At 40.2% G+C, this 24,188-nt stretch overlaps 1 protein-coding gene across 1 annotated transcript in view; it reads left to right on the top strand.

Moving 5' to 3' along the window:
- The first annotated feature begins 12,479 nt into the window (after nucleotides 1–12,479).
- The window catches only part of FRMD3 (FERM domain containing 3), a 154,614-nt gene continuing 142,905 nt past the window's right edge, over nucleotides 12,480–24,188 (top strand). The window contains exon 1 of the mRNA XM_082782496.1: nucleotides 12,480–12,641. Coding sequence (XP_082638622.1) covers nucleotides 12,543–12,641 — 99 coding nt within the window. The 5' untranslated portion in view covers nucleotides 12,480–12,542. The remainder of the gene's footprint in view (nucleotides 12,642–24,188) is intronic.

Raw genomic sequence — 24,188 nt, 5'->3', positions numbered from 1 at the left:
GCTTCTTATCTTCTAGTTCCACAAAATATCCTAGGTGGAGAAACTGCTGCCTGCAGCTAGTGCTGCAGCAAGGAACGCAGCATAGCCTAGGTCGGAATAACAGATACCCATGTGTGTGAGAAAGGATTGGGTGAAGGCCTCTGTGGAAACTGCGGCTGTCTAAATGGAGAATGTGGATGACAAGAGCACATGACTGGAGCAATTATTATTATTATTATTATTATTATTATTATTATTATTATTATTATTACTATTACTATTACTATTACTATTACTATTACTATTACTAATCATTTTTTTTTTATTTTTTTATTTTTTCTGCAAGCGTTGCAGTAGGAATGTGTCCCAGATACAAGTGGGGAGAGAGCAACACTTTAACACTTTATGTGTAGTCTGGGCAGGTGGTGGCTCAGGCCTGCAGCTCACACTGTGCACCGATGCCGTGTGCGTGCACAGTGAGTCAGACACCAGAGACACTGCATCTATTTCTCTTGCACAGACCATCCACGCCATACATAAAAGGCAGAGTTGCTTTGCTAGTGCACAGTGGACACAGCAGGGACTTAGGGAGTTTGGCAGGTTGGTCTAAGCTGGCATTTCTGGGATGTCTGGAAACTCCAGTCCAAAGAAGGTAGCTGGGTACATGGATCAATAGATAGATAGACAGATAGACAGGCAGACAGCTTTCAGGTAGCAAAAGTGGTTATGATCAACCAAGCTTGGACATCTCATACTCCTAACAAAGAGCAATGCCAGCAGGTTGCCAGGGTACATGGCCTGACACAGACGCATTGAAAAGGGTGGAAATATCCATGAAAAGACTGTGACACTGTTTGGACACCAAGGATGATTGTATCGTATTGATTTTTCTGTATGAGTAAGCTGCAAATGTCTTAGAGGCTGCAGTTGCCAATGTTAAGTGCTACATAGGAAGTATGCTCTTTATGCTACAGGTACCGAATTGTTCCATAATGGGAAATAGTGCTAATTCTAAATAAATTGCTGTAATATTTCTCATACAGTCATGATTATTATCAAGTCATATATACCAAGTTTCTGTGTGAGAAATTGTGTTTTGAAATACAAAAAGAGATCTTAAATGAACATGTTCAATCATATAATTAATTATAATGATCCAGCCAGTTAAATTTAACTCTTCCCATCCAAAATTCACCTAATGCTATCATAATGTTTTACTGCCATCATAGATATAGGTAGACAGAAGATGGTTTTTATTTTTCTTTAATAAACAAAGGCTGTTCAATGGGCAATGGCACAACAAAAGACATTTATTGAAATACTGGGTTGAGTTTATGGGAAAATATATCCAAATATAATGATATACTTTTTTTTTTTTTTTTTTTTTTTTTCCTGTTAAGAAAAGGCTCTCTAGGTAGTTGCAAAATGAATAGGTTCATGACACTGAACATTAAAACAAAAAAACAAACAAAAAACCCAACTATATTTACATAAGAGATCATATAGTGGTGCTGATTCTTAACAAAATATGTTACATGTGTTTTTTCTTTACTAAACTTTTAAGTTATTTCCACTTCTGAAGAAGTAAAATTATTAAACTTTATCAGTTAAACTGTATCAGTTAAGCAGATTATATCACTAGGTTCACAAATAGAAGCCTTTCTCCCAAATGAAGAAGATTCTGCCAATTCTGGTTTCTGAACCTAAAATGAGTAATGTGACTTTTTATGAATCTAGCCTCAGCAGAAATTCTGAGAAAGTACATTAAGTATCCCAGCCAGCATGTTTTTTTTTTTTTTTTTTCTTTTCCTTTTTCCAGAGCACTTCAGAAATTTTATGAATGATGGATGACATTTTTCCATGTTATCTGTCTCTGACCATTTAATTGAGGCTTCACATACCTCTTATGACTTTTTTAACAAAGACCAGAACCTTCCAAGTTATTAGGCTATCACCCAAGCAGCCAGTCCTCAAATTACTGGCAGACCACAATGATTCCTTTAAGGTGTCCAGTGACTGAATGCAAATTATGCTTTAATAGCAGTATGATTGTGCTAAAGTAATTGAATTTTCCTGGCATCTTTTCAATTTCTTGACTGATTAATTGTGAGGTAGTGGGAAATGTTTCATTCAAATGAGAATGCTTTATCCAAATGAACAAACTTGAAAATACTTGCGGTCATATTTGCCCTGGAAACATTATCACTATTGCTATTCCCACTACCAGAATTAAAATCTTAATTGTTCTTTCATAACAATCTTTGAGATTTTGTTAACATCACAAGCAACTGACTACTGCACCTACAGTGCACACTCAACTGGTTTTGTAACCAAATTATCACAATTTTAGCTGGTAAAATCAAGTAAGTTTACTTGATTACTGCAAAACAGAAAACATTTGTTTTTCTATTTGACAGTTTTTTTTTTCATAATGTATGACTTTATGTCTTATAGAGAAGATCCATGTGAAGTGGGCATGATGTCATCTGGCAGATATTTTTTGTATCAGTATATTTGCAGAAAGCCTTCCATGGAGTTCTCTTTTACCTAAGCCTGGACTAAATGACCATAAGAATGCATTCAGAGGGCTGCGTGAGCAGTCATGCACTGTGCAGATACTGCAGAGAGGGTAAAAGGAGAGGGAGAAAACTAATCAAATTGTACAGACACAGGATCCTATAGGCAATGCGAGGTTACAAGAAGGCAATTATATTCAGACTTCCTTCTGGTATGGTTAATTTGATTTGTGCAAATATAATTCATGTTAATAGTCAACTGGACAGCTGACTGGATAAAACTCAGGCAAAAGGTTGTCTTAACAAAATCGTATTGTGTATGCTTCAGTGTCCATTTAAGATGTGTTTAATTAAATTGTAGGTCCACTAAGATATTGTGATTCTCTTGATTTGAGAGAATGAGGATTTCCTTTCCAGTCTATTCTAGTTGCAGACAATAAGTATTTTTTCAGTTTTTCTTTCTTATTAGTAACACGGAGGAGTTTCATTTTAGTCTTCATTGTTTATTGACATACACATATCTTAGGAAATTTATTCTGATGTTGTTGGCATGTGTGTCTTCTCTCTACTATTAAAAATTCTCCTTATCTCCAATGTTGGTAGAATACATAACTTGATTCTGAAGCTTTGATGTAGTTATACAAATAAGCTGTGTGCTTTCATGAATTCCAAGGTACATTCACATAATCGAAAAAGGAGACAATGGAATGTAAATATCTTCCAATGTTTTATTTACAATATTTAGAAACAGGTGAAAATATGACATAATGTTGAAGAATGAACAGTCAAGAATCTTAAAAAGACAAAAACTCAAGAATGCCTATCAGAAAAACTCATTACATGCTTCTATCTCCTGAAGACTTTTCCATATAATGTATTTTACAATACTCACTTTTAAAATGACATTTATTTTCTGTTTTATGGCATTTTCGAATATTATCAGACATTTTCTAAGCCTCTCTGCTTTGACTAATTGTTCAATACTGATGGTGTGGAAGTCAATAAAGTGTTATCATCTACTTAAATTAAATGCTTAATTTTAGAGAAGTGTAATGTAAAATGTAAGTTAAAGAATTCTAGCTTTTCTGAAAGTACACTTATTTACCTTTACTCTATTCTACTTGTGTGCTTTCCAGTGACACTAGGAAAGGTCTGTTGTTCTCAGAATACTGGAAAATATAAAGTGAAAATAAATGCAAATTAAAAAAGGAAAAAGCTTAAAGATTTTTTTCTCTTCCCTATAAAGCATGCTCATCCTGTTAGTAACTCCTAATTGAAACATATCACAATGAAATGGAGAACTACTATAAAAGTGCACAGGCCTCTTAGCACTTGTCAGGAACATCTAGCATAGTGGATATCTGTTTCATGTAAAAGCAAGCTCAGATACTTTGGGTAAGAACAACTTCCTGAATATGAAAGAGGAAAAATACTGATTTCCAAGCAGCTAATATTCAAATTACTTTTAGGGATTTAAATTATATATATATACACACACACACACACATATATATATACTATATATATATTGACTGTAAATACAACCTAAAGAGTGCTAATATGACATGTTCACTGTAAGAAGTGTTAGTGAAAGAGTTTATACTGGGGTGTTCTGTTAGTCACAATTAGTCGTCATTATGAAGTAAATCAGCCTCAAACTTTGTATGTATAAATCAAAACTATACAAACAATTTTCAATTTGTTATATGCAATGCAAAATAAGTCAATAAATTGTCTAAAGATCTTTCCTTTTAGTCCTGTACTAAATATCCACTTGGGAGGTTGAACAGCACTTGGTACGAAGTAGCTCTCAGTGCCCAGCAGGATTTACTGAGAATAAAGAATCAATCTGATGAATATGCCAAGTTTTCAGCAATATGAGATCAACAAATTAAACCAAAGCTGTTGCAGGTGTTAAAAATGACAGAGTATTTGTACATGCTACCTTATTCAATTTTTTCATACTGAAGTGCAGTGCCAGAGGGTATGTTGTACATGAAATAATAAACATGAGTTGTAAATGGCTTTTCTTATATTTCTGGGTTGCAGGACAAAAAATGCAGGTAAAAAGGATTGGGAGTGACTTCACTGTGCAGCTTCTAAGTGACATTAAGCATGTCCTCAACTTGCCTGTGAAGCTGAAGGAACACAAAGTTACTTGATCTAGTTACAGGTAAAATAATGCAATACTTTATAACCTGTTACAAAGTGTACATGCCTGTGCATGCCAGAATTCAATGATTTCTGAACAGAGAAGCCTAAGAAAACATTGATTTGCTGTTTAATGCACATGATTCTAAACACAGAAGCTATTGCTAATTGCTTTTCAACAACACAGGAAATACTGTACTATGTTTGCACAACGGCTAGTCAACTCACTTATAAGAAAGCTGTTGTAAACATGTGGTGGAAGACTAATTGTCTTTTTACTTGATAGTTCCATAGACTTCAAAAACATCTTAATATTATGGGCTGTGGACACGAAGTAAATTTTTCAATGTCATTTCTTTAAGAGTCTTGCCAAACTTAATTGAATATAGGAAGTCAAAGTCTATTTTCGCACATAAAAAATTCTCCACATGAAGTGTCCAAAATCAGTGCATTAATGTAAGGATTCCTGGGTAGTGCTCAACAATCAAAATCTGTCTGAATGCTTGAGGTTATAAAATAACACACTACTTATCTGCCATGTTGAGAGTGTGAAAGAAAATAAGGAAAATTACACTCTTTTCAGTCCAGAGTAACAACCACAGCTGCAATAGTGGAATTCAAAAGTGACTGCAAAAGCCAAGGGGTTATATCTGATGCTTTTGTGCTCCTCTGGAGCAGAGTCAGGAAAATAGCTGCATCTTTCTGCTTGGGTGTGGAAGGCTGCACAGAATGCTCATGGTGAGTGCACAGCTATTGCTAGCAGGCCAGACACGTGTGATCTTGAGCAATCTCAATGTTATTGCAAAGGCAGACTGGAGGGAGATAAAGACTGCAGACTTATGGGAATGATTTCTTTTCTTCAGTCTCTTAAAAAATAAACTGAGCATAGCTGAAGAGGACATCAGCAGAGCTCTATTGGTTTTATTTCAGTCTAAATGAGATTATAACCAGTTTCTCCCAGATTACTTTCTCACTTTGAAAGCTGCTCACCTCTACTGGAATTACAGCTTCAACAACAGATTTATTATTTTAAAATTCCATCCTGTACTTGTCCTCTAACTCTTGGAGTGTAAAAGTTGTGTACTTTATATTTCAGGATGGCTTTACAATAGCAAGAGCGTACACCGATGTGGAACCATTAATTTTGAAAGCACTCAAGGTATTATGAAAATGTAGCCACCTGCTGGCTTTTGAAGGTGGAAAGGCAAAAATAAAAACCTTAAAATGTTTCTCCTAAAAGTGAGTCTAAATGACAATTATTGAGCAGTTAGCAGTAAGTGCTTTTGAAGTGTGCTCTCTTAATGTGTCTGATGTCTTTTTACATTTGGTTTGTCCACATCTCTTTCCTGAATAGCCAAGCCTTCATTCTGCAATCATTTACAAGCATACTTCACTCTTACGCCACAGAGCCTCTCACAAGTTTAGCAACAAAGGTAACTAAATCTAAATCCTGTATTTATTAGCTTTTGCATAATTAAAGACTCAAGTCAATAAGAAGCAATAGTCCTTAAAGTAATTAGAAAAAAATTAATGACAAAAATCAAAAGCTATAAAGGCAGCTTTATCAGAAACTGAATATTGTTGCATATGATTATTTAAAAACCAATTTAATAACAGATTCCAGTCAGATGCTGGCAAGATTAGCAAACTTGAAATACCTGTTGCATATGACATGCATTCTTCCTCTACTGCTTAATTTGTTCTCAGAATGTACAAGGAACCTGATTTATATGCAAAGGAGAAGCTTTATTTTCTGGACTTTGATGCGATTTAAACATGATTACCTATCCAGGGCCCAACTTTGAGGATCATTCCATCTTGGAAAAGTGCTTTCTGCACATTTGAACTTAGACAACTATCAGTGAAGACAAAGTATGTAAAATTCAAATTGTATGACAGGAGTATTAAAGATGAGAATAACACAAAAGAAGAAACGGAACAATAAAATGACCAAAACACATCTAAGTACTTTCAGCAGTCTGAAAATGCTTGTGCAGCAGTCATGGAGGCAGAACATTGTTACAAGCCAGTGCTGCCCAGCAGCAGTCATATTGCACCCTGTAACAAGACCAGTAGAAAAAAGAACACCAGATAGGTGTGTGGTGGGTGTTACCTCACAGTGTGCGCTCAGTAGGCAAGGCTTGGGGGGTGATAAGAGCTCTTCAAAGCCTGTCTCTGAGGAGGTTAGCTGGGCTGGCCATCTGGTAACTTGTGTTGGTGTAGTTTTTATGTATTTTATAATTAGTGTTAGTGTTACAGTAATGATCAACTTTTGATCCTGTTTTTATCCTCCTAGCATCGCTGAAGTCATTCATTGAAAATAGTTGGCTTTTATTTTGAATCGGAGCCTTACATGATTGTTTAGATAAGTACTTTTAACAGGAGGAACAATTCCTGCTGTAGCAGGGCAATATGCCTTTTCTTCATTTGCCAACCCTGTCTGCAGACATACCTCTACAGTAATTATTTGACAGCAAATGCAATATATTGTGCATTGCCATTTTCTTCATCTCTGCACTGAAACAGAGAGGAAAGCAGAGATCTGAATTTCAGTTTGGTCCAGAGATGCAGATTACCTTTATTTGGATTAGTAAGTTACAGGTAGAATTAATTATTATTATTATTATTATTATTATTATTATTATTATTATTTATTTATTTATTTATTTATTTATCTATCTATCTATCTATCTATTTATTTATTTATTTATTTAATGCATCATAGACCAGTGAGATACGTGGATGTGGTAGCTACCTTTGTGTTCAGCAAGAGACAGTCAGGTTCCTTTAGGTAATGAATTAACTACAAACATCTGAAGCCACCAGTTTTGTTACATGTAATATGTGTTAGTCTTCCACTGGTGTGAGGGGCAAGGTCTCTCTGGGGCTCTTAAAAAGCACGGAAATTTGCTGCATTGCTTGTCTGAAAGCAGCCGTAGAGAGCCAATAGTGAGTGCAGTATTTGGGAACAGAGTCCTCAGAGAAGAGAGAAGGGCAGTACAGGAAACTGTGAAAGAGTACACTGACTGCTGTAGTTTTCCTGATAATTATATTACAAAAACAGGACTATATGTTCCCTGAAAAGGGAGTGTACCAAAGAAATGTTTCAGTCCCCACTGGTAGGGACATCTTTGTAAGTCTTAGGACCCAGCGAACTGTGATAATCGTCTCACTGACTTTGTACACTCTGAGCCAAAGGCTCTGAGCTGACATTTACCCTCATGGTAGCTGGCTTGAGAGGATTAAAATCAGTGGAAAGTTTGTTTCAGTAAGCAACTTTCAAACACGATGTTTCTGATATGGTTTAACTCAGATAAATGCTGATAGATACTTGTGCTTGCAGGTGACATCTGCAGGAAGTTTACTAAGAAGTTTGCGCAGTAAATTCAACCCATCCGTCCCTGTGGGAATGGAGTATTGAAATGTTTTTTTTTTTTTTTTTTTTTTTTTTTTTTTGTGTGTTTTTTTTTTTTTTTTTTTCAGCATTTCCTGAATCTCTGCAGAGATTGCTAGGCTTCAGCAGTGGATGTAAGTGCATTCTTCTGACTCACCCCCTTTGAGCCATGTGTGTGGCTGTAGGTGAGGAGTGCCATGAAGGCAGTGGTACATCCCTACTGGTTTCTTTCTGCTGGTGTAGCTGTGGCTGATTATTTCACTAATAGCTCTGCATTTTTAGTGGATTTGTGAGATCATGCTTGACTCACAATAAATGTTTCCTTTGTAGTGCAAGCATACGAATCCTGGGTACATTGGTGTTTCTGTCAAATAATGTGTTCTTTTACAGATCTCATTCATACAATGAACTTGTAATGTTTTTGGAATATAATAGGAATCAGAAACACTACGTGAATTAAAATTTCAGCTTCTGGCTCAATTCTGCCCTCATCGCAATCAGTAGGACTTTTGCTACATAAATATTTGTGCTTTGTAAATTCTGTTTCTTTAAATACTTGTAAGGTTTGTTAGTACAGTAATAAGCATTATAGAAATAAACATTAATATTTTATATACAGTTTCCAAAGTACTGGTGTAATATTCAGATATAAGAGACTTTCTATTTCCAGATACAAAAAGCTGTGTTTTCTTCACAATTATTATTTATTTTTGTAATAAAGTGATTTTTTATTTTTTATTTTTATTTTTCCTTCTCTCCAAATGCTTACTTAAGACTGAAACAAGAATCTCCGGCAGATGTGGGGCCTCTTTGAATACAGAACATTTGAAGAGCTTCTTTGTAATCATCTTCAAGTGATGTCCTGTACACCCACTTCTATTCTATTAGCTCATTGCTAATTTAGGTTTGGTTCTTGTATATATTTTATTCAAATATAGTATGTCTCAAAGGGAATTCCACTGAAGAAAACAGAGTAATATGCACAAGTGTTTGTAAGCTTGGAGCCTTACTATGGGCAAAGCATTTTTCTCATGAACTGGGTCCTCCAGAAATGATCCAAACCTTCTTTATAACTGGATGTCTAGACAAGGTAGGAAGCTAGAGTTCCTGTGAACCATTGATTTTGAGAGCAAAACTCAAACTTCTATAATGACAGCTAACTTTAAAGGACTCCCTAAAATATTGACTCATGGCTAGCTGGTTCTCATCTAACCTGTACCAATTTATTTTAATGAAGTTTCTGTTGTTTGCTTATGGCACTGTGATCTGTAAGACACGTAGCCCCACCTATTTGCTGTATGGCCTGGTTGCAAGAACCTCGTGAGAGGCCCAGGCCTGAGGTGATGGGTAGGTGCGAGCCTAGGGGAAGGAGATAAGGTGTCACACAGGTCCCCCTGCAAGGGTACTGAATTGTGTGTCTGCTCTACCTGTGCTACAGCCCAAGGTCTGACCCAAGGCAGGTGAGTTTACAGATGCAGCAATTGCATTTATAGGTTAATCTTTGAATATCTGGAAATATGTGTGTGTGCATACTTGTTAAAATTACAAATGTTAACTGAAAGAGCTAAAGTTGCTGTGATGATCAGTCACTGAAGGAGAAGCCCTTGACTTCTATATTCTGTACTTTGAATCCACGCAGAACCATGCAGAAGTCAAAGTACTACTCAAACTCATTAGTGCTGCCTGCTGCCCTTGAGCCTAACTTCATAGCTGGCAGCAATTCCTAAGCAAACAGGAAGTATAGGCTTACTTATCCAGAAGCACTTGTCCCTAAGCAAATTAATTCAGAGACCAGTTAGATGTACAAAGAATGAAAATGCTGCTATTATACTGAGAGGTGGCAGCCCTGGGACTGGTGAATCTCAAACACACTTCAAGCAGACACCCACCCACCAGCCCTTCTTCCTGCAGCCACGTGTGCATGGCACTGCAGCCCGCCACAGACTGCCTCAGATAGCAGTATGAAGCCAGGAGGGTGCAGACAGACCTCACTGCAGTGCGATGGGGTCCTGGCAGCAACTGCAGCAGCCGATTGCCTTCCACCGAGTCAGAAATGGATGAGCAGGATATTTTATTTTACACTTCTCTCCATCAGCTCAGCATTTAATTGTAACTGAATTCATTTCTATACCTACCTTTTTGTTTTCTAACACTAGGCATGCTATTTAATGTCAGTTCCTGAAGTACTTTTTGGGTGATCTTTCCATACACTACCTCCATAAGGCCTGTCTGGCTTCTGAGATGTGGTAGAAAAGGTTGTGCTCAGTTAAGCATGACACTTGAAACATATTTGTGGGATTTTCTGTATAATTTCCAATCCATTTAAATTTTTGGGAAAAAAAAAAAAGGCCCATAATGTTTTTTGAAGAGGGATGAGATTGCTGTCCTAGCATCTGATGCAAAATCCAGCTGATGGGTTGACATCCTGCAGTTCCAATGGGGTAGAGTGTTTGTTTGCATTGCTTTTTTTTTCTTTTTTTTTTTTTTTTTCTGTTTGTTTCATTTACTTGGTGACGTGCTGCTAGACAACTGCCGTATTCTCTGCTAGTAGTGACTGCATTTCTGTGCTAACTGAGACAGGGAAATCTGTTACTTGTCTCACAGGGCTCCCAAGCACCTCAAGTCCACATGGTAGGGCGTATCACAAAAGCAAATAAAGTGTCAAAAAAATGCAAGTGGTCTGTATTTAAACCAGGTAAGTACAATTCTGCTGAGCTCTGTCCCCTGCAGCTGTGCTGCTGTTGGTACACACTAGTTGCTGACTGTGTGAGAGCCAGCTTGGAGAGGTGTATTTTGTATTGCAGTCGTCACTGTTTCTGTAATACTGAGAACCCTTGGGAAGCTTGGTCCTCTCCATGTGGTTCTGAGAGTAGAGCGAAAAATGCTCTGACACCGGTAAACTTTAACCTGCTGCCTAAAACCTGAGTTCGTCATTGGTTCAGCTCCCTCCTTGTTTCTTTTCTAGATGGAGAAAGGCGTGCTGGAGAGACAGGAGGCAAAGGTAAAATATATGCCATAGAAAGAACAGATTCCTTCTCCATTGTAGGTAGGAAAATCTGTTGCCTCAAAGTCAGTCCACATGCAAACATCACACATCTACTGAGCTTGCATGCTGCAGGATGGTAAGACAAGAAGTGTTTCTCTGTTATTAATGAGTGGGCACCCACAACTGGTGTCTCAGCCAATAATGACCATCTTCTTTAACTTGTGCCTGCTGAGGTTCATAACCTGTTTCAGGTACTTACTGGTTGGCTTCACTGTTCACTACATAATTTGAAGTGTTTATCTTTTACAAGAAGCATGTATGTACAGCTCTTCTTTTATGTTCCATATTTAAGGGTTTTGCATATGTATTAGCTGGCAGTAGTGAGCATTAGGTACTTCCCATTTGCTTGTGGCTGTCTGTATTTCCTGCTGCTACCAGTCCAGCAGAAAGCCAGAGGACAAGTTTACCTGAGTAGTGGTGCTTATGCTTTTTTTTTTTTTTTTCAGCAGATTTTCCAAAGATCGTTAAGTTCACGCAGAACTATTTACGGAATATGGAAGTTTACAGGTCAACAAGGATAGCAAGGCAAAATGAGTGGAGCACCCCTCGTGCGCAGCCATTAGCACTCGTTGTGGGATTTTAGTCACACCCCATATCACACCGTCTGCTTTTCATTTCACACTGAGAAAGGATGCACCCCTTTTTCAACACAGAGCTGATCCTCGTTCCAAGGCTTGTCAGGTTTGGTGCTTGGTTCCTGCACAGCCTACAAGGTTTGGAAATATGCACACATCTTTTTATGATGGCGAACACAATTAGCAGAGCCACCGGGTGATGTGTTTTCTTTCCCACTTGCACAACAAATGGGATGAGACAGTTCCTCCCTAATGGACCGGCCTTTTTCCCCGAGGAGACAAGTTTCCGAGACTCGCGCTCTTAAGCGAACTTGCATTACGCTCTCCATCTCCTGACAGCACACCCGCCTCGCTTGGCCATCCCTGCTTTATCTCCCCCTCCCCAGGCACACACACACTTCCCTGGGACACCCGGAGCCCCACGGGGCGGGCAGGCTGCTCGGGGGGATGAGCATCTGAGCATCTGGGGGGGACGCTCCCGGGGGGTCCCCAGACCTCGGGGGACACCGCGGCGGGGAAGGGGGGGGGGAGGATCACTTTTTCCTCCAACCTGCCGGCACCGACGGGACCGAGGGGGCGGGCTGGGGGGTTTCGGAGGGGAGCGGACCCCCCTCGTCCCGGGGGCGGTGGCAGCAGGGGGATGCTGCGGCCGGCGAGCGGAGCGCAGCCTGACGCAGCGGCGGCCCCGGCCGCGGCGGGCGGGCGGATGGCGGGGGGCGGCGGCGGCCGCGGGGCGCCGCGGGGCTGAGGGGCGGTGCCGAGCCGTGCCGAGCCGTGCCGTGCCGTGTCGCGCCGTGCCGCGGTCGGCCGGGCGCCGCTGCAGGCTGGCCCCCTGCGGCTGCCTGCGGGGCGGCGGCGGCGGCGGCGGGCGGGCGGCCGGGATGATCCGGTTCCGGAGCTCCAGCATCAGGTCGCTGAGCCCGGAGATGAAATGCACCGTGCGGCTGCTGGACGACTCCGAGATCTCCTGCCACATCCAGGTGCCGGCGGGGAGAGGCAGGAGAGAGGCGGCGCGGCGCGGCTCGGGTCGGATCCGATCGCATCGCATCGGGGACGCAGGGCCCGGGCGCGGCACCGGCACCGGCAGCTCCTCGCCCCCCGCACCTGGAGCTGGGGCTGGGGCTGGGGCTGGGGCTGCTCCTGTCTTGGTCTTGCTCTTGGCTGGAGCCCGCCCAGGCGAGGAGGGGGAACGGGGATGGCGGCGCCCCGGGGGTTCCTCTGGGGAGGGGTCCGGGGAGCAGCGCCCGGCTCGGGGGGCGAGGCCCGCGGCGTGGGGCGGGGGCGAGCGGAGCCCGGGGGGCAGCACCATGACCCCACAGCCCCCAGCTCCCGGTGAGACGCTGGCGGTAACTCCAGCCCACTCCGGAGGGCTTTCGGTGCCAGGAGCTGTGCGCGGGGAGGCAACTTTGCTGTGGTCCCCGATACTAACCCGGGGTGCCCCCCGATCCCCGCGGGGAATAAGGGTGAAGCGGGCAGAGGCGAGCAGCCGGTGGGGTTCAGGGGGTGGGCAGCGTTTGTGGCGTGCAGGTGTTTTGCCTGTGCCGGACAGGCTCCTGACGAGACCCAAACTCCGGTAGGAACCAGGCTGCGCCGATCGGCGCTTCGGGGGCATCAGCAGGGGCACCGAGGTGAGCTTGGTGGCCAGGTGAGGAACCACGAGTGGTCCTCTGCAGAGTTGTTCAGCATTCGCAGCTGGTCTCCCTTGCTCTCTTTTCCCCCGTGGTAGGATGAGACACCCACTGCTTTAAGCCACACCGGCAGTCTTGTACAAAGACCAACTGCATCTGAAAAATAAAGTGCCGTGAGACACAAGTTACCTTTCCACTTGAACCAAGTTCCTTATTTTGTTAGTTTTGGTGGGGCCATTTAAAGGCAGTGACACTCAGTCAGTACAGAGCCTGGAAGTCACAGGAAATAACTGAAACATCTTGTACCCATATCATGGTAATGCTCTCGCTAATGAATAGCGTGGTTATGAGATCATGGCTTTTAATGTGTAAGAAGCAGAATGGCCTTCAGAGTCCTTTCTCGGAGCCTAATGCAAACTTCGCGTAACTTCTCTGGTATCTTCAAAAATTAATCAATTTAAAATAAGGACATGAGATGGTGTGAAGCATTACAGCTCTGGAGATTTAAAGTGCTCAACAGACTTGCTTGTGCTAAAGAGTATGCCCTTTTGATGCCCACGGGGTACAAAAACCCAACCATTACATTACATTTTCTGTTGTGCAAGGTGAGGTAGTGAGCTCAGAGCTGGTTGAGTTGTGCTGCATTGCTGTGGCCCATTCCACCTCTAAGGTGTGCGGAGGAACTGTGTTCTGTGCCACAGTTCAACATATCTCAACTGTTCTGGTTCTAAGGATAACCTTGAAAATCCAATTCTATTATCAGCTAACTCATCTAGAACTGTATTTCTTGAATCAGCACTCCAAAAATAAATAAAAGGTGGGAATGATGCATTTTTTTTTCCTGCAACTTTCAGCTGAAATTCCACCATGGAAATACAGATCAAGATATTAGGAAGTACTCTGCTCTTGGCCACTTTGACAGAAACACCCAACTTAAATGAGGACAATTCCTGGTTCTGAGTTACATTTTGCTCTTTTCCCTTGCCTAAGGGAAACTGCCTAATCCTACGTACAGGTCACTACCCCTTACGTATATACAGAGGAGATATAACTTAGCTGTACTATTTATTTATCCTCTAATACATGTGTAACTGTTGAGACACTAGACATTAATAAACCCCAAACCACTCAACTTTTTAACTTTAGGCTCTTGAACAGATCTATATTTGAACTTTGTAACACAGATAATACTTGCTAGGAGCTTTCACAATACTACAGTTTTATAAGTGATAGGAAAAAAAAAAAGTTGTGAGTTTGTTGTACAAATGCATTATTGATGCATGCATATTCAGCGGGACAAAATAGCCCAGATGATGTGCTGCTGGGTTAGCAGCAGAGATGCCAGGGTTGTGCCAGCTGGAACATGTTGGACAGCTGTGTTTTGGTCATTAAGAGGATAAGAAAGCCTAATTCTACAACACTGCGAAATGCCAACAGAGTCTCTTAAGGATGCAGGTTGCAGTAAAGAACAGTGAAATTCTGGCTGTGAGTTTTCAGGGGGAACAGAGGGGAAAGAGGCAGAGAGTCTGAGTGGTTCTGTATGTAGCTGATGGCATGCTGTGTGTTAGCCCTCCTAGTTTTGCCAGCTCCTGCTTTTTCATTTATATCTTTCTAGTAGTTGGCTTGCACACATGGTACCCAGCACCACCCCAGTACTGAGGTGTCTGCTAATTACAAACTTTGTGGTTGCGCTGTTGATCTCAGACCCTGCAAAACATGCAGTCAGTTTCTGGGCTAAAATGTTAAAATGTTGTGAGGTAGCACTGGGAAGAGCAGACAAGAGATGTGTTCAGGTGCAGCAGCATATATATGTGTATCTATACTTTTGCTATGTGAATTTCATAGTGCTTAGGTAGGAACATAAAATACAGTTTTCTTTTTAATATTAAAGTTCTTCCAAAGCAGTGCTTCAGCTACACAGGAGGCTGACAGTGCCAGCTTATGGAAACTGCATTTTGCAGTCAGCAGTCCAGTGACAGCATGCAGGGTGGTGTGGGGAGAATCAGAGATGAATCACGCGTTTGCAGGCTCCGGCCAACTAGTTACCGAGCTGCGCGACTGCCATGTAGGTCACCAAGTCGCCCAAGGCTAGGTTCCCCGCTCAGGGGTCGGGATTCAGCATGTCGTCCTCTTCATCTGAGAGACTTCATGACTGCAAATTAGCTGATGTGGTGACAGGCACAGTGATGGGTTGGGGCCCAAGGGACGCTAAACTAATTCCTTTGGTGACGTTTATTTTCCCCGTGTCTTTTGCTTGTTTGTGAAGCTTCCCCAGGACCTGTGCATTGCACAGTCTTACAGCAGCACTAGGGTGAAGTTGTAGCGGCACGACTGAAATAGAGAGGTTATGAAAAACCACCCAGAGGGCCAGCGGCCACTGTCTGTCCCTGTTTGCAGAAAGGAGAGCTGACCTGCTTGTGCAGACTGCCTGATGCAGCACAGAACCAAGGCCTGAAGGAGAGCAGTGGGGGAAGTAGGTCTTCAGAGGTACTGGAAGTGTGACTGGAGCAGCGGGAAGACCTCCTTTCTGGAGGTACTAGTGAGAGACTTATTTTCTGAGTCACTGAGATAACAAACACTTCACTCTTTTTGCAGGCTTAATGCAAAAAGTTCATGCATCTAGTTAACCTTTTGCTGACAGTAACCTAAATATTGCTAATAGTAAGGATTTTTTATTTTTATTTTTAATTTATTTTTATTTTATTTGTTTTTCCTCCTGGCTTATTCTGCACATTCTTGTGCTTATGTAGTGAGTAAAGCCAGCTGTCAGGGTCCTGTTATGGTAGCATTATTAAATAAGTGAGCACACCCTGCCTTTGGTAGTTCCACTTGTGTGCTTGATATAAGGTGTGGGCTTAAGTATACCACATTTAATTGAAGAGTCTCTCGAGCATGCTACTAGTGTTTTGTTATTTTTTTTTTTAAGCTATGAGTAAGCATGTATTAGGAACCACTACAGCTCTAAATTTATTTCTCTGTAAGAAGTTAAAAAAAAAAAAGTCCCTATCAAGAAAAATGTGACATTTAATATGTTATTCAGTTTTTAATTTAATAAAAGTTCTACTTGACTCCTTGAGCTGTTCAGTTCCAGCTTTATTAAACTGGAAATGAGGTTGGTGTGAATGAGCTTTTCTCTCTGCTGGAGCTTATTAATGGCAACACTAGTGAACTTTGCTTTCTCTGTGTTTGTTTGCAGAAATACTGTATGGCTAGGTCTCCCTGTGCAGCAGTCAGCCCATATGTAAAATCATTGCATTGTTGTGGAGCCTTTATAATGTCAGAGGCTTTGCTTTGTAAGAACTTCCCCAAACAAAAATCTGTATAGATATCCCCCAAGATATCATCTGGCTGCACTACTTCTTTTTATTTATTTTTTTTTTCCTTTAAAACCCATCCAAATGACTATTCGCTGTCATTTAGAAGAACAAACTTGAAGTTCTGGATATGTCCCACTTTTGAGCAGGAGGGAGACATAATTTTAAGAAGCTGGTGTAGAAATCAGGAAGAAAACAAATGGAGCAAAGCTTTGGTTTACTTGTTTTCTGTTCTTAGCCCTTAGCTGAAAATGAAGGTGGAGAAGTCTGAAAAGGGTCATTACTTCTGCCAGGGATGATCCAGTAGCATAAGATGGCCTTGCACTTTCTTACTCCTAATGCAGGATCATGTGCAGTGTGAGTGCTGGTGCTTGTAGTTTGGCTAGTAGTGCACACTGTTCTCTCTGGCTCTTTTTGTAACACATTGAAAAACAGAATATTAAGTTCTTGCTTAATATTTTCTTCTTTGTCTGTATCTTGCCAAAAGATGATAAGTTTAATAGAAATCTGTTAACCAAAGAATTCTTTTTAAAATTCCCATCCCTCAATAAAGTGTAGAAAACAATGTAACATGCTGAAGCAGGCTGTGCAGTAGAAGAGCAGTGTCCATAGGGAAAAGAATCTCACTGTGAAGATGTGCTGAATATGTTGATGATTTGGGAAAATAAGTAGAAGAGGGAAGTGTGCGTGCAAAATGAATGAAGCAGAGGGGTCAGAGATGAGAACAAGGCAAAGAACCATGACAGTGGGAAGCGAGAGGTTAAGGGATTATGCAGACAGCAGGCAGGAGATTTAGTGAATTTATATTTATCCTGTAAGCGATGTCAGAGCCGTAACCAGCAAGCGCCTTGAGCTGTGGGGATGATGCTGGAACGGTTCAAAATAGTAAGACAAGATAAGGAAGGGGATGCAAGCGAGGAGGGATCTTGTGCCATGTTTTCTTGATCTATTTTAAAAGATGCACACTAGGGCTTGTATTCTTAACTTTGTGCTGGATCCTCTAATTGTACGATCGCAACAGGTACACATGGCTAGAGGTGCAGGTGAAAAGCCTGCCTAATTAAGCTAAGACTGTGTGTTAAACCTACTTCTGTTGTCATTTCATGTGTTTGATTAAATCTGCAGTAATGTGTTTTCTTTTCAGTAGCACTTACAGATGTGCTCTCAGCTTCTTCCAGGGCTGGAAGTGAAACAGTGAGTGGACGGTGTTACTAGAAAGTTACTAGGGTGTTATGAGCTCTTACTTATAAATGAAGTAATTACTTTATCTGGATGGATTTTGATAAGTGTTTGTGAAGCTCAGTGGTATCTTAGCAGTGCTTGCTGTATCCCAGGTAGGGGAGAGGCACATATCTACGTGTAATGCTAATGTGTTGCTACCACTTCACAAACTCTCCTGTTCTCTTTTAATTATTTTTGAATGAAAATATTTAAATTTTTAGCTTATGCAGGACTTTATCCAATATATACTAAGCTACAGATGAATTGCTTCTGTGTTGGATAAAGTTTGCTAACAGTGCTGAATTAGTTTTGTTTCCACACTCTGTGTTGTTAAATTTTTAACAAAGTCTGAAAATCCCGTATTGGTAAGAGTGCTCTCACTTTTCATTTTACTTATTTCCTGTAGATTGTAGTTGGTGTCTTCCTTTGAATTTTTGTTGCTAGTATAAAAAGATGGGCTACTTACCCGTGTGCTTAAGGACTGGCCTGATCCAATGCTGAAGAAGAACATCCATTTTAGTAAACACAGTGTAGTCCAATATTTCAATGTATTGGCATTTCAAGGTATTGGTAGGGCCTGGTGCTACAATGTGGGAGGAAAAGTATGAAAAAAGCAGGTATCTGTACATGAAGTAGGTAGTTAACAGTGTAAAGCTAAAAGGGTAGTTATTAATTGAAAATGTTGGTATAATCTTTTCATTTTTGCCCACCTTTCTCTTTTTCTTTATAGATTTGAAACAAAATTGTTATGTTCTTTGTTGCCATGCATATTTGGGCACCGGCTGAACAGTAGGAGGGGAGCGGTAAGAATAACAAAAGGCAACTGGAAAATGGATAATGCAGTGCAGGACAGCTTAGCTCTCCAAACTTCAAATTGTTGGTTTGTTGGAGAGTGTCTCCTGTGAGACGCAGGTTGCTTTCTGCTTGCGTGAACTCAGATGCTCATTTGTCTCGACCGTGTTTTTGGCAACCCCTTAAAGAGAGTTAGCCTTCTTTCACTTTGAGATGCTCTCATCTGTCTAAGCATCTTTAGTGCCTTTATACAGACCTAATATGTGAAGCAGCTGAGAAGTGATCGTTTGTCAGAATCATTTGGCCCAAGATTAGAGCCCAAGTGAATCACTGTTAAGGAAGTAACCATGTTTTCACTTTTTACTTGATTTGCCTAGATTGAATTTTCTGTAAAATGCATGAATGGTTCAACAAAATACATCAGTGTCCCTGAAATTATCTTAAAAAAAAAAAAGAGGTTTGTGCTTTTTCTGTGGGAAGGACATTTAGGGAGATCTGGATTTTGCTTGTATGGGTGTTGCTTGTCCTCTGGAACTGACAGTATATAAAAAGCATAAGATTACACATTTAGAGAATGGGAAAAATGGTAGCTGATTTTACTGTTCCACCTCAAAAAAGTCAGCTGGATTGGGAAGATGGGAGGTTGATTCTTTCTCTGATAAAATGCTATTTTCTGTAGTAAAGGTCTCCATCCTTTTGGGTATTTAGGTTCATTAAATCAAACATACTGGAAATGGCTTTTTTATGATCTCTCTCTCTCTCTCTTTTTTTTTTTTTCTCCCCCCCCCCCACCTTTTTTCTTTTATTGCCCCTCCCCCCTTTTCACCAGCCTCTGGTGTGGATAATATCAACCTGTTGGCAAGGTTCATAACATCTGGATAATCTTTCTCTCCTTTTCTTGTTAAAGTTAAGCTGTCACCAGATGAGTTCTTCTGTGTCTTTCTATGCTACATACGGAAAATATCTCCTCATAGTGCTTCCTTTAGCTAAAGCTGCCTGTCTGCTCCTTCATTGCTTGTTTGCTTATTATGCCTCATTTTTCTCTCTAATCTTGCTTTCTTAGTGCCCTTTTCTAGACCTTGCAAATTATCTTTTTGTCCAGATTGGCTTACCTTCTTGTTATTCTGTTTTAATTCTTTGTCTAGTAATGAAAACTCATTTGTAATAATTCCATAGCAATTAAATTAATACTAAATCTTTTTCTTTCTGGCATAAAAATTAAAAAAATCATACAAACATTCTTTCTTTTCCTCCTCCACTTTCAGCTTATTTTATTCTTTCCAGCTACAAGCACTCAGCTCATAAAAAGCATTCCTGATTTCCTCTTTTCAGGGTTTAATACTTTGATTTTGTTGGAGGTGAATGAATAATCAGCTCTTGCTGTTTCAGTCTTCTGTCAAGGTAGATGCTGTTATCCAGTTCACAGTTAACTATTTCAGTAGCAGGCCAAGTGTGAGAAGCAATCACTCTATTCATGGTTGCTCTTTGTGGGAGTTACTGAGTAACTTGATAAAGAAGAACCCAGGGATGAAGAGTGTACGTCAATATTCTACTAATGTTACATTTAGAGGAAATAATTGCCCTGGGTGAAAGTATAGCTGGAAACTTGAGATAAAATGTATCATACAAATATGTGTAATGGTAAGCATGTTTCTCAAGGTTGCTCACATCCAGAAATGAGAAGATATGGGCTATATCCAATGACTTATTTTTCAGCAGAAAGGTTCATGAATACAAGTAATTCCTAAAGCTGCAAGAACTGGAAATCTGGCTATTCAAGACTGTTACAATTCAAAACTTAAGTAAGTCTTAAGTGGCAACAAAATGATTGCTCTTTAAAAGCTTTCTTTGGAAAAATGTTAAACGAGTCAACATCTTCATTAAAGCACTTGTTATTTCTCCCTTATTTACTTAAACTCTAGAAGAAGTAAACAATCTGGACTGAAGACATTCTTTGTTCCTCCCAAACATATGGTCTCACAAGTATGTTTTTCCCATAGCAACTCTCTTTGGAAGAGAATTATGCTTCAAAAAAAAAAAAAAAAAAAAATCTAGATTTGCACCTCTCTCTTTTTGGGTTGATGTTGTAACATACAAGCTTACTATGCAAGTGCGTGAGTTGCAAGCATGACTTTTGTATTTCTGACAAAACTGCGTAAAACCTTTTTTATTCAGTCAGTCCGTATGCCCTCATTTTGGTTGGTCTTTCATGCAACTGCAACAGAAGCAAGTAAGAAAGGGGATTGAAAAACAATCCCCCTACCTCCCCAAGCCCAAACACTGTCAGGCTAATTTAGAGCAGGATTTAATAACTTAAGTCTAAGGAGCCTAAAAAGCAGGCAATTTCAGTATTAATAGTGAAATTCTATGGAAATTGATGCATGAAGTTAAGGCTGTATTGGTACATGCATGTTGTTTCCAGGCATGGAGGCTATTGAAATGCTGTTGTCTCTGGAGCAGAGTAGGCTGCATGTGAACTGCCTTTTGGGAGTGGTTCCTGGGCCATTCTATCTGCCAGGAGCTGCCTGGGAAGCAGTCAGTATAAATGTTCAGTGGCACAGGGCACACTGATCTCAGACAGTGGTCCTAATGGCATGGGTGGTGGATTTCAACACTCCAGAATGCTTGATGTGTTTTAGAATAGATGCAATTTCCGCTCTCAAAAAAACAGACAAACGAACAACAACAAAAAAAGATGTTATGAATGATTGAACATATATTTTGTAGCTCTGATACTGATTTTGTGAAATGTCAACTGTGTTCATAACACTGTCATTCTAAATGGGAAATCTGAAGTATTGTGCATAACATCATAAATAGTTGGTGGTAGTTAAACTAGGAGCAGTAGTGGTTTTGGTAAGTGCTTACAAAATCACTGTGTTAGGTTCTGCAGCTGTAATCTTGGATATGAACCTGCAGTCTCTCCTGGAATGGCAGAATGATTATGATAATGATGATTATTATTTATTAATATTATCTTTGCAAGATCTGAACAACAGGGTCTAATACAAAAGTACTTTCCAGAATAAGCAGATTAGAACCTCAGGTTGTGATGTTCTATTATTTATTTGTTATTTTTACTGGCACAACTCCAAACTCTGTAATGGAGCAAAAAATGAGACATGGCTATTTCTTAGAAAAGTAATTGCAAAAATGCAGATGATGCCACTCTACAGAGATACCAATTTCTTTAGGCTTTTCAGATTATAGTGCAACCCATCCTTCATTTCTGCTCTGTAGCTTTAAAATTGTAAAACAAAGATAAATACTTCAGTAGGAGAGTGATGGTTACTCTTGCATTAGATGGGGCAGTTACTCAGGGTGTGAGTTAAGATCTGAAGCTGTGTGCTATCAGCCTGAACTCAAGTGACTCCACTGATTTACCTTGAGACACTCAGCATGCCAGTAAGTGCAGTGCACTGACTCTGCTTTCTCCTGTTCGTGTGAATTTTCTTTAGCTCTATCCTGCAAAAAGAAGAGAAATAACAGAGGCTTTTACAGACGGTGCTGTGAATGATTCAGTGCGCAGACTGAGCCATTCACACAAAATTACTCCAGCAGCTTGCTGTGCTTCAGTCAGTTGCTAGGTGCAGAACCAGAGAGGCTTTTCTGTTTTGACTGGAGAATCCACTCACATTGCCAGGATTTCCGGATTAGTTTTCTCATACGGTCTGACAGTTTGTACTTTACAGCCACCAGAACTGGGAAGGCTGGAGTGGGAGTCATTGGTCCCCAAACCAAAAACTCCTGCAGGCCAGTATGCCTTAAAGTAGGCAGGGTGGCACGTCTAAGGGAAAAAATGAACAGTAATCAACACAGTTTAAGGACAATCTGTTGTCTGCTTGGTGTATCTGGTTATTTTTTTGTGTGTGGATTATGTGCACCAATTAGTAATCTTCATCCGGTAGTTTGTTGTGAATCAGAGGCTGGTTTGCATCTTGCCCAGAAGAGTTTATGCTGTAATTTCAAGGAAAACACAATAAGGGAATGCATAATTAGCCTTGTGATGATGAGGCTGCACAAAGTAATTTGTGTAGTTGTCCCAAATTTGACTTAAGCTGGGGGGGGGCGGGGTGGGTGTGGAAGGAATACTACCATTGAAGAAGAAATTCTGACTTGGATGCTGGTTTGTATGGGGCAAAGATCAAGAATGTAGATATTTCAACACTGTGGAGAAGATGTCAGTATTCACTGTGCTTTCCCGGTGCTTGTACATGGTTTTTGTGTCTCTTAGGTGCACTTTCTGGTGAAGGAAAGTGTTCCTAAATTCATGATCCCAATTGACAAGGTAATTTTACTGTTCTAATTAATTTTCTTCCTCATTGCTAACTCTGTTTGTTTCAAGGTAAGAAGTGAGCGGGGTTGTGGTTAGGGTTGTGTGAATACCCTGCCATCTCTCCGTTGTGCAGAGGCTATTGCCATTTGTGAATTTAGCAGGAAGCACAAACAGATGGAAATGTTAGATGTAATTCTGCCCTGTGCACTCACTGGTTTTAATGTCTGCTCCTGCCTTTCAGCAATTTGTAGCTTACTGTCTTCTTCATCACAGAGGAAGATATCAATACCACGCCTAAACCCGGATCCCTGCAATACCCTTCTGAGACTGTCATTCAACCCACCAACTAGCATTTCTCTTCCTTCAGTCCTCTGGACAGTTTCTACTCCTTTCCACAGTGCTATGGTGCTTGTATTCATGTTACTCTTTTTTTTTTTTTTTTTTTTTTTATGTGGGGCAACATGCTGTTAGATGCCCAACAGAAATCTGTTAATAAATGTCATGGTTTCCTGGTTTGCTGGTTCCTGTGATTATTTCACAGAGAAAGTTCAAAGAGTTTTTATAGATTTATGCTAATAATTACTTACATTTGTCTCATTGACTTTTTTTCCCCAGGATGCCTTTTTGGTTCATCATCTTGATGGTGATCTAGAGTTAGTCATTGAGTAGTAATTAGCAGAAGTAGTACTTTTTGATGTTCAATGTTTTTAAGATTTTTTTTTTTTTTAAAGTAATGTGACATAGTTTATTGGCTCAGTGAACTTTCTTGACTCCTTTCTCACAATGTTGCTGCTCTTGGCCACATATCATCTACACCTGGTAATGTGCATGTGTGTGTGTTGTATACCTCCTATAACTTACCTGTAACGGTCTGTGCAGTTTTAAGACTTTTACAGTCTTCATTGTACAGTATTTCATTGTTTGTGTCTTTGTTTTGCCAACTATGACTTAAAACAGTCAGGTTTTCTAACAATGAGGTCTTACATTAGATATGACAGTTTCTTTACTTTTTAGTCATTAACTAATTTATTCTTACCAGTTTAATTTCTTTTTATCAATGTAAAAAATCTTTTATTTCCATGGTCTGCTAGCCTGACCCCTCTCATCTCACATTGCATTTTTTTCAATGTTACCCGAAGCCTTAATAAATTTTATGTATTTTTAAAATTGCAGTCAGCACTTTTGGTCTTTAAAGTACATATTTTTCCCCATTCTTTGCATTTCGACTATTATGTGTTACATATTTCAGGAATTCTGGAAATATTTCTATATCCTGAGTTTTTTTTTTTTTTTTTT

The sequence above is a fragment of the Aythya marila genome (genome assembly GCF_965140915.1).
Source record: "Aythya marila genome assembly, chromosome: Z".
NCBI classification, from domain to species: Eukaryota; Metazoa; Chordata; class Aves; order Anseriformes; family Anatidae; genus Aythya; species Aythya marila.
The sequence above is the reverse complement of the archived record's forward strand: the minus strand, read 5'-3'. Positions and strand labels throughout refer to the sequence as shown.